The following is an 11,575-nucleotide window of genomic DNA, read 5'->3' on the forward strand; positions in this document are numbered from 1 at the left end:
GTAGCGTAATTTTTCAGCTGGAAGCAGAACGCTTGGTCTTTTCAAGATCCTTTAAGATAGGAATCTATATTTGCATCCTCTATCTAGTTTTTGTTTTTTAAGACAAAGTCTGGCCTTTTCACCCAGGTTGGAGTGCAGCGGCACGATCTTCGCGCACTGTAGCCTCGACCTCCTGGGCTCAAGCTATTCTCGTGCCTCAGTCTCGAGTAGCTGGAACTATATGCACGCGCCACTACTCCTGGCTAATTACCAAGAAAATAAAAAAATAAGAGACTAGGGGTCTCCCTATGTTGTTCGGGCTGATCTCGAACTCCTGGGGTCAAGCGATTCTCTCTCCAGGGCTTCGCAAAGTGCCAGGATTACAGGCGAAAGCCGCCACGCCCAGCGGCACCCCTATCTAGTGATAAGCAACCTTCAACTTTGGAAGAAGCATCTGGCTTGCGGATACTGTCGGTTATCCTTGGAATTTATCCAGTTTAGGAAAACAAGTGAGCAGCTAACCCTCCACTGCCGGCTCACGACACCGGGAGAAAGTGGGTAAAAGATAGTCGCGGCCACACATCGCTTGCGGGCTGCGCGAAGCAGAACTAGGAAGCTTTGCTCGGGTCTGGACTTCGTCCCTCCCAGATCTCTGAGCGAGCAAGCACTGCAGCCCGAGCCAATTGCGAAAGACCAACAAAGCCCAGCCCAGCGGAAGGAACGGTTTCGGAGTTGTTTTTCTTTGATAGGGGAGCTCTTCCTTGCTCTCGCCCCTACTCTTTCTGGTGTTAGATCGAGCAACCCTCTAAAAGCAGTTTAGAGTGGTTGGAAAAGACACACCAAACGCTCCCAGCAACAAAAAGGATGAAATTCCTTCTGGACCTCCTCCTGCTTCTCCCCTTACTCATCGTCTGCTGCCTAGAGTCCTTCGTGAAGCTTTTTATTCCTAAGAGGAGAAAATCAGTCGCCGGCGAAATCGTGCTAATTACAGGAGCTGGGCATGGAATTGGGAGACTGACTGCCTATGAATTTGCTAAACTTAAAAGCAAGCTGGTTCTCTGGGATATAAATAAGGTAACAGTGCTTACTATGTTTTATTTTCTGGTTCCTTTAATCTGTGGACATGTCTGCATTTTGCTGGCAACCACTCTTTACCGCATCTCTGTAAAGCAGGGAGGAAAAAAAATTAGTATTGCCATTTTGCAGATGGGAGGGCATGAATTAATATGTTGTATGATCACATGATAAACAAACCTAGAGGTTATAAGAGTCCCAGTTACTGCCCCGTTGTAAATTGATTCCCATTTTTGCCCTAAGGATAACTCATAATTTTCTCCTGAACCTGATTTCATTGATCCCTCTATTTTAAACATAGGGAAAAAGTAATCGTTTTAGCTATATATTAAAAGAGTAAGAAGCTTGTACCTATTAAGAGAAAGTCCTAACCTACTTGCTGTTAATGAGATAAGTGGTTTAAAAGATTATACTCAACGGAAAACAATGCTACATTGCCATAGTTATTGCCAAGAGTAATTTTCCGGGAGGCTGAGGTGGGAGGTTGCTTGAGCCTGGGAGGTGGAGGCTGCAGTGTAAACACCCCACTGCACTCCAGCCTGGGTGACAGAGTGAGACCCTGTCTCAAGTTTTTTTGAAAAGCATTTTTTATTGGCTCACGCCTCTAATCCCAGCACTTTGGGAAGCCCGAAGAGGACGCATCACGAGATCAGGAGATCAAGACCATCCTGGCTAACACAGTGAAACCCAGTCTCTATTAAAAATACAAAAAATTAGCCTGGCGTGGTGACAGGCGGCTGTAGTCCCAGCTACTTGGGAGGCTGAGGCGGGAGAATGGCGTGATCCTGGGAAGCAGAGCTTCCACTGAGCCGAGACTGGGCCACTGCACTCCAGCCTGGGGGACAGAGCGAGACTCCGTCTCAAAAAAAAAAAAAAAAAAAAGCATTTTTTTTTTTTTTCCACGTTTGACCTGTGATACTGTAGGAGTGGTGGGAAAGCATCTTTTAGTAAAAACAATAAATAGAAAAAAAACTTTCAGTGTAATTTTTTATCCAGGACAAGTTTAGGTGTAGCTTAGGGAAGAGGACCTAGACTCTAACCTTTTATTTGACCTTTGGTAGATGAACCAAAGGGGTTTCTATAAGATACCTGATGGCCTGAAACATTATCCATTACACACTAGTTGACATGCAATGCTGTAAATAATAATTCAAAGGATGTGAAGTTAAATGAGAGTTAACCCAGTGAGTGGCTGATTAAGACAGCAATCAACAAATACTGTCCACTGCTTAGACATTAGGGACAGAGTGACAAACAGAAAATAAGGTTCCATGACCTCAGTCTAGTAGGGAAAATGGACATTAAGTAACTACAAGTGCAGGCTGGATGGGGTGGCTCACACTTTTAATACCAGCACTTTTGGAGGCCGAGGCGGGCAGATCACCTGAGGTCATGAGTTCGAGACCAGCCTGGCTGACATGGTGAAACCCCATTTCTACTAAAAATACAAAAAGTTAGTTGAGCATGGTGGCATGCGCTTGTAATCCCAGCTACTCAGGAGGCTGAGGCAGGAGAATTGCTTGAATTTGGGAGGCGGAGGTTGCGGTGAGCCAAGATTGCACCATTGTGCTCCAGCTTGGGCAACAAGAGCGAAACTGTGTCTCAAAAATAAATAAATAAATAAAATAAAATAAAATAAATAAATAAAAAATAAGTAATTACAAGTGCAATGAAAAATACAACCTAGGCCCAGCCTGGACCAGCATGGTCAAGATCTGGCATGGTGATATAGTCAGACACATCTGAGTTCTTATTTTTTAATTGGGTAACTTACTCAACTTTTCCACAGCTTTAGTTCCTTTTCTCCAAAATGGATAAAATAACAATACCTACCTCAAAAGGCTGGGAGTGTGATAAGAGATAATGCACACAAAGCATTTAGCACAGTAGCTGGTATAAGGTAAACACTGGAGTGTTAGTTCTTACTATTCCTACTATTCCTTGACAAAGTAGTGGTTTAAGCTAAAATTTAAATATATGTAATAGTTAGTTAGGTTAATGACTTCCAATGTCCAGTGCTAGTTTGTACAAAATTTTCTGTGATCTTCAGTGACATGTATTTATCCAACAAATGTTTATTGAGCATCTATTATCTGTTAGGCACTGTTCTAATGCAGAACTGAGGATATAGCACTGAGGAAGGCTTGAGCCTCATGAGCTAGGGGCAGTATGCCACATTGTATAATAAAATGTTTAATTGTTAGATGGTGTTAAGCATAAAGAAAAAAATAAAAGGTGAAAGCAGATTAAAGACTGTATATGGTGGGGAGGGTAGGAGGGGAGTGTTGACTTTACAGAGGTGGCCAGAAAGGCCCCACTGAAATGGAGATAATTGAGTCAACATCAGAAGAAGCTGAGAGCACAGTGAGTCCTGCAGGGAAGGATCAGCAAATACAAAGCCTGGCATAGACTGAGGGAAGGGAGAGAAGCACAAGAAAGGTCTAGATCTACTCTGTGCAACACATGGTAAGTAGTAACCCCTAACCTCTTGTGGCTCTTGAGCCTTTGAAAATGTGGCCAGTCTGAATTGGGATGGACTGTGGGTGGAAATACACACTGGATTTTGCAGACTTAGTATGAAGAAAAGAATGTAGAATTTTGTGTTAAGAATTTTTATATTGATTACATGTTGAAATGATAATTACTTAGATATATTGGATTAAATAAAATATACCACTAGATTTTTTTTTTTTTTTTGATGTGACTACTGGAAAGATTGAAATTATGTACGTGGCTTGCATTATATTTCTATGAGACAGTACTGGTCTAGAGATTTAGGGGGCTGGAGTTGCAGATGATAAAATTTCCTGTACTTTGGTTTTTTACTCTGGGGAGTCAATGAAGGGTTTTCAGGGTAATTCCTATTGAAGAGGATCCTCTGGCTGCTGGGCTTAGAAGAGATGTAAGAGGAGAAAAGATGGAAGGAGCAAGTAAAGTAAGAGACTACTGTGATAATCCAGGCATGAGATGACATTATGGGGACTGTTGGACCAGGTTGGGAGCAGCAGAAATTGGGAGTAATAGTCAGAAAAATTGAGGACAATGTAGTGAGTTTTTATGAAGTTAAATTAGTTTAATTTAAATAATCTATCTTTTATTTTGAGATTATATCCTTCCTACTTTTTTGTGGGTAAAATATGTATTTGTTAATGAAATTACAATGATAACATATGAGGGTCATTTTGTTAGTTTTGAGGGTCCTTATTTGGCCAAAAGTTTGGCAATCTTAGTTCAGTATACACACCTTACTCTATTTTTCTTGCCATTTTATAGATTTGTAATTATAGAAATCTAAGAACCACTAAACCTGATTGGGGAAGGACAGGGTGGGAGTTTGGAGCAGTCCAGGTAGCAGAAACTGGAGATGTGAAACTCTTGGGCTGGTGAATACCTGGAGAATGAGGAAGAAAGTGGAGTGGTGTTTGATTGTTATGAGATCTAGCTGGAAGAGCAGGGAGGGGTCAAACGGAGGGCCCTTTCACCTAGAGTACAAAGACAATCCCTTAGATTAGTCCATGTAATGAGGATAGCAATGTCCACATGTACCAAATGTTAATTTAGGGAAGAATTAATGGTGGTGTCAGCTTTGTTGTTCCACTGAGACTGATACTGGGAATTATTCATTCTGCTTTATGATAATCTATCACTTCTTGACTATTCTCATTCCCATGCCTGGTTAGAATAGTTTGTAGCCAGGCATGGTGGCATGCTCCGGTAGCCCCAGCTACTCAGGAGGCTGAAGCAGCAGGATTGCTTGAGGCCAGGAGTTCTGGACTGTGGTGCGCTCTGCATGTCCGCATAAGTTCACAATCAATATGGTAACCTCCTGGCAGTGGGCATGAAGGAGATCAAGTTGTCTAAGGAGGGGTGAACCCGCCTAGGTTGGAAAAGGAACAGATCAGAGCTCCGGTGCTGTTCAGTAGTGGGATAAGGCCTGTGAATAGCCACTGCACTCAACCTGGGCAACAGAGAGACCCTTTCTCCTAAAATACTAGTTTGGAAAGAAAAATTTACAGTAAGTAGTATGCATATAGTGTATGCTCAAAGACTATTTATTGAATGAAAAACTGAATTAATGAATAACTGAAAAATTAATGGGAGGAATTTAAAAATTTTTAGTAATCAAGAAAATGGGTGTAAAGGTCTTAGTTGTAGCAATAGACAAACATATTTGAAAAACCAAGGGAAATCTTGAAGAGTTATGAGCAATTGTACTGTGCTGCAAAACATTTTAAAGGAAGAATTCATTTTTTCCTGAAGATCTGCTTATTTTTTATTTCTTACTAACTATCTACAGGGCATTTTCCAGAATTTTTTCTGGAGGAATTCAGAACTTAAATTTGTTGCACTGGCAAAGCACGGTGGCTCACACTTGTAATCCCAGCACTTTGGGATGTCGAGATGGGTGGATCACTTGAGGCCAGGAGTTCAAGACCAGCCTGGGCAACATGGTAAAACCCCATTTCTCCTAAGAATATAAAAATTAGACAAGTATGGTGGCGCATGCCTGTAATCCCAGCTACTAGGGAGGCTGAGGCAGGAGAATCACTTGAACCGGGGAGGCAGAGGCTGCAGTGAGCTGAGATCGCATGACTGCACTCCAGGCTGGGTAACAGAGCGAGACTCCATCTCAGAAAAAAAAAAAAAAAAAAAAAAGTTGCACAATTCAGAAGGTGTGGAAAGCAGACCAACCTAAATGAGGAAGACCAAGTAAACAGGGCAAAAGTGAGACAGCAGATGTGAAAGAAGGGTATCTTTGCCTCCACATAGTAGAGTGGTGGTTAGTCACTTGGTGGTTACAGAAAGCCAATCAGTAATAAGCAAATCTCCGAAAACAGAATAAATGGGAAATAAATTTTTATTTTAAAATTTGTTCATGTAGGGAAATATATTTGTTCAAAAAAGAGAAGACCCAATCAATACAATATACTTTTTTTTTTTTTTTTTTGAGATGGAGTCTTGCACTATTGCCCAGGCTGGAGGACAGTGGTAAAATCTCGGCTTGTTGCAACCTCTGCCTCCCCGGTGCAAGCGATTCTCCTGCCTCAGCCTCCCAAGTAGCTAGGATTACAGGTGCCCACCACCACACCCAGCTAATTTTTTATATTTTTAGTAGAGGCAGGATTTCACTGTATTGGCCAGGCTGTTCCCAAACTCCCGACCTTGTGATTTGCCCGCCTCAGCCTCCCAAAGTGCTGGGATTACAGGTGTAAGCCACTGTGCCTGGCCAGTACAATATACTTTTAAAAAACTTTTTAAAATGTGGTAAAATATATGACATAACACACCATTTTAACCATTTATGAGTGTACAGTTTAGTGGCCTTAAGTACATTTATCTCATTATGCAGTGATCTCTTCTATTTCTCTCCAGAAATTTTTTGTCTCTTCCCAAGCTGAAACTCTACCCATTAAAATGATATATCTCCCCAGCCCTCTCTCTCCCCAGGGCCTGGCAACAATCATTCTATTTTCTGTCTCTATGAATATGATACTCTGGGTACTTCATGTAAGTACACTCATATGGTATTTGTGTCTGGCTTATTTCATTTGCCATAATGTTCTCAAGGTTGACATGTAGCATGTGTCAGAAATTCATTCCATTTTAAGACTGAATAATATTCTATCATATGTGTATACAGCATTAATAAAATGTACTTGTAAAAAGAAATGCCAAAAGCTGCTGGTAAAGTATAGGAGAGCAAAATAAAGTTTACCTGAGATGTTGATGTCCCTTGAGGAATAAGCGTTCCTCATGAGAGTATACTACAGTTTGTGAGGGAGATTTCAGTAAAAGAAAAATATCGGGGGAACCCACTCCCAATATTTCAATGTAGGTTCTTTCTATTTTCCATAAGTGTCGGCCAGCTGAGAAATAAAGAGAGACAGTATAAAGAGAGGAATTTTACAGCTGGGCCACCAGGAGTGACATCACATATCAAAATTAGCTAATTTTTGATCAATGCCCTGTTGAGAATTCCACATTTCGGTGAAATTGGCTTGCCAATCATTAACAAAATGAGCCGTTTGAATAGGTTGATGTAATGCCACTCCGGCAGTGGTGGCCAGTGCAGTGACTGTAATTAGGCCCATGATCACAGCGATTAAAGTGAAAACAAATCTCTTAGATCTTTTGAGAATTCGTTGTAACACTTCATTAATTAAATGTACTGAAGGGGAAGAATCCCAAGGTCTGGGTAGAGTTACCAGTATCCAGATTCCTTCTCAAGCTCAAAGCAACATTACACTTTTCCTGGAGTCAAAACGGGAGTTAACGAAAGTGTATAAATGACAATTAATGCATTGGACAGTTTGATTATTTGTCCAATTTTGATATTTCCCACTAGCAGCATGTAAGAAGGCTTAACACAACTCTGTACAGGAATAGTCAGGCTGGAGGTAAACAGAGCAGAAGGTTTGAATCTACGTTGATCCTGAGGGAGAGGAGCGGTGGTGGCAACACCTGATGTTCTCTGCCGTAAAGAAGCAATCCCAGGTGCCCAGGGATGCCAAAGAGGCAGAGGGTGTATACCTGGGTCGAGAAGAATTATCATAATGCCAATCAGAGTCCCATAAAGGATGATTGGCATCATAAAGAGGAAGAGGGTACAAAGGGGATTTATCATGGGGTTCAGAATCATGGATGTGAGAGGCGGTAGTGGGGACAATAGACAGAAAAGTTTCCCCTTCCCATACTCGCAGTCTGGATGTGGCAATAGCCAATTTCCAAAGTTCTGGGTGTTCTGGGCTCAGTATGGGGAATATCATATGAGGCTTCAGGGAGGTGGGGGCGAGTAATGCCCTTTTCTTCCCATTTTAAGGGAAAGAATGAGCTGAACCTCCTATGCAAAGTAGGATGATGATCCTTATCCTCCCAATAAGAAATAAAAAAGTAGCCTCCAGGCATTCCCTTTCACCAGAGGAGCAATTGTTTTTCAAATAGCCCTTTGGTGCCCAGTCTATTACTAAACCATATGAGCCATGTTTTAATACTACTGCTTGTGAGTTAACACCATCTTCCCAAATTAAAGTTTTAGATGGACCCTCAAAATTTTTAGAACATGGTTTTCCTACAGGTTTATATTGAAAGTATGGGGTATCTCCTGTTACTCCCCTTTTCGTTTGTCTTAAAGGAGAAAGTGAGAGGCTGGAGACCAAATGTCCCCATTCTCCTGTGGTTAATCTCTCCAGAAGATAAGCAGCCCAGACTTGAGTTTCGAGATGGATACAACCAAGTGCATGTCCGAGGCACAGAGGAGGGTATTTATAACCCATAGTAACATTGAATGCAGTGCCTTCTTCTCCTGGCTGAGCAGGGCAACGGTCATCTGTAGCTCCAGACATCCACACACTATCGTTAGTATAGACTTCTGCGGGAGCATCCACCCAGGTGAGAGATCGAATAAGTGCAGGAAAAGGCACATAAGCTCAATAAGGATAATTTTGTGTAGCAGGTAAATCAATTTGAGGGGAAACTGGTGAGACAGAATGTATAATGAGGAGAATCATTAAATAAAACTTATTGTAAGCAAGATCCAGTGGTGAAGGAGGAAGAGAAGAACCAGGGGATGTTGTTTTCAGGCTAATAGAAATGGTGAGATTTTTTAGGTTCGTAAGGAGAAAAAGGAAGGTAATTAGAAGTGAGATTAGTTAGAGGGATCTCTGTTGCCATTAGGGAGGATTGAACCAGACCCGTTTTGATTTGGCGTGCCAGTTTTTGAGGAGTCGGCACAGATCTCACCAGGTATGAGGGTGGTCTCTGACATGGACATCTTTTCCCTGTGGTTTTCGTTGTCAGTATTCACATGAAGTTTCAGTCTTCTAGTGGGCACCCAGATAGGGGATTGATGATCTCCTGGCAAAACACAAGCATACCCTCTTCCCCATGTTATAATTGTTCTGGGTTACCAGGTAGTGGTCTGGGAATTAAAGGCAAATAATTAGGTAGTAAATTTAGAGGAATGGAACTACAGAGATCGACCGCCCCAGCCTCTACTGTGGAGGTGGACAAGCATTGTACTGAGACAAAAGAAGAGGCTGGGACCCATCTGGGTTGGCTGTAGGGAAATTTGTTTGTGCTGGGGGCTGTGTTGGGACTCCTTAAAGCGGAAACATAACATTGGTCTGAGTCTGAGGTGTCCCATTTGATATTGGGGCCTGGGACTGGCCCCGCTTCCCGTTTCCCTGGTTCTGTGGCAAGGAGTTTCCATCTATATCAGACTTAGAGCGGCAAGTACTTGGGCTATGTTTACCTTCACGACAACGAGGGCAAACAGTAGCAGGGGCATTTGGCCGTGTTTGTTGAGCCGGCTTGGCCACTTTTAAGTTTTTAACAGTGCAATTTTTTTGAGTGTGACCAAGTTCACCACAATTAAAGCAGGCTCCAAGAAAATAATCAGTCGAGCCAGTTTGATTGCCATCCTTCATGGCCCGTGCCCACAGAATAGCTTTGTGAGTCTCTAATCCAAAGCCTTCACAAGCTTTAATATATGCAGGCAACACCTCATAATCAGGTAAATTTTGTCGTTGGACGGAACACATGGCCATTTTACTCATGGTTCGCATTCTCAAAAGCTAACATACGAAGGAGAATACCTTGAGTGTGCTCATCAGAGACAGAATTTTGAACAGCATCTTGTAATTTAGCCAAAAAATCAGATTATAATTCACTGTGACCCTGTTTAACAGTAGTAAAAGAAACAGGAACTTGGCCTGGGGCACATAATTTATCCAAAGCTCTCACTCATACATACCTTTTTTTACTTGTTCCCTGGTGAGAGCATCAAAGCCTAATTGGGTTGTAGTGTTAGAGTGATGATCAGAGCCTGTGAGCTGAGCCTGAGTAATTAGAATGCCATCAGCCCGATTTAGCTGAGCCTCCAGACGGGCCTCCTCTGACCACCAGGTACAGAATTGTAAATGCTGACATGAAATTAGAACAGCTTTTGCCAAAAGGTCCCAGTCTAAAGGAAGCAAAATGACCTCAGTACAAAGAGTCTGTAAATCCATTTTAACATATGGAGAAGTAGGATCATGCTGAGCACAAGCATCCTTGAATTCTTTTAAAAAGGTAAAATTAAGCAGCACGTATCAATGCACTTATACCCCTTGAGCATTAGGAGGTTCCAGCGTGACTGGATAATCCCACACCTCTAATCCGCTTGTTTCTTTGTTTTGGCATAAGGAGCGTTGCATGGAAGTTTCAACAACAGGCACATGAGACGGAGTTAGCATAGAAGTGACAGGAAAAGTATGTGTAGATAAGGGAAACTGAGGTTGAGGAGGTCAGACCAGTATGAGAGCATGAGAAAGGGGCATTGGGGGAGCAGAAGAGGCAGAAGTATACTGGTGATTATTGTCCCAATCCTGTGCAGCCAGAGTGGCAGGGCATCCGTGCGTGAAGAAGGGTACAGAGAAGAAAGTTGAGTGGGTGGCAAAGTGACCGGTTGAGGGACTGAAATGACAGGAGGGTGAGGGGCTGAGGTAGATGGGGGAGGGCCTGCAGAATTACAGGTAAATTGTAGTTTGGTCCCAGAGCCATTAGATGGCTCTGGAGGCAAAGACTGCAAAGATTTGGAGAGGGAAGAGTTAGCATAGATACCGGCCCGGGCTGTCCGAGTTGGGTCCGCGGTAGCTACAAGTACCGGCTCTTCATGAAAAGAAATAAGATCATCAGGGGTTGACATTAAGCCAGAGTCACCAGAGTTAGATATTGAATTCTCAACATTGTCAGGTGGGGGAGGAGTAGACGAAGGGAGAGGCTGAGCAGATAACGAAGGCCAAATGGGACAGGAAAGCTGAAGAAGAGGTAGTGGGTCGCCAGATTCAGAAAATTGTGGTAACTGCAGGGGGTCATGGGATTGGTATGTCATTAGGACAGCACGTACCAAGGCCCAATCACCCCAGTGATGGGAACATTATTTCCTGTCGGGACCAGTTTCCAGAATTTTGTACCAACACAATCCCATAGTTCCAGGAAACCAAGGACAGTGTTCCTTCACTGCCCTGAATAGGGTGACCATATTTTCCATGGGCACTCGCACTCCCCCCGTTTTAACAGGAGTTTAATATAGCAGAGATAAGCATAATGTTTAGACAGCACGTGACCCAAAGTTACCCCAGACAATACACAGACAATTCACCAATCGTCAGGGAGCTGAACAAGCATTTCTGTGAACTGGACCGATGAATGTTTCTCCACACCTACCAAAGGGAATTGGGTTCCCACATGCTTAGGAAAAAGAAAACCATGTTGGCATGCCAGATATCGGGGGAACCCGCCCCCAATATTTCAATGTAGTTTCTTTCTATTTTCCGTAAGTGTTGGCTGGCTGAGAAATAAAGAGAGACTGTATAAAGAGAGGAATTTTACAGCTGGGCCACCGGGGGTGACCACATATTGGTAGGACCGTGATGCCCACCTGAGCTGCAAAACCAGCAAGTTTTTATTAAGAGTTTCAGGCCGGGCGCAGTGGCTCACGCCTGTAATCCCAGCACTTTGGGAGGCTGAGGTGGGCAGATCA

The 11,575-nt window shown here is 42.8% G+C and overlaps 1 protein-coding gene across 1 annotated transcript in view; it reads left to right on the forward strand.

The window, feature by feature from the left end:
- The first annotated feature begins 370 nt into the window (after positions 1-370).
- The window catches only part of HSD17B11 (hydroxysteroid (17-beta) dehydrogenase 11), a 62,930-nt gene continuing 51,725 nt past the window's right edge, over positions 371-11,575 (forward strand). Inside the window, exon 1 of the mRNA XM_011990767.1 lies at positions 371-1,053. Coding sequence (XP_011846157.1) covers positions 844-1,053 — 210 coding nt within the window. The 5' untranslated portion in view covers positions 371-843. The remainder of the gene's footprint in view (positions 1,054-11,575) is intronic.

This window comes from Mandrillus leucophaeus, unplaced genomic scaffold (genome assembly GCF_000951045.1).
Source record: "Mandrillus leucophaeus isolate KB7577 unplaced genomic scaffold, Mleu.le_1.0 Scaffold381, whole genome shotgun sequence".
NCBI classification, from domain to species: domain Eukaryota; kingdom Metazoa; phylum Chordata; class Mammalia; order Primates; family Cercopithecidae; genus Mandrillus; species Mandrillus leucophaeus.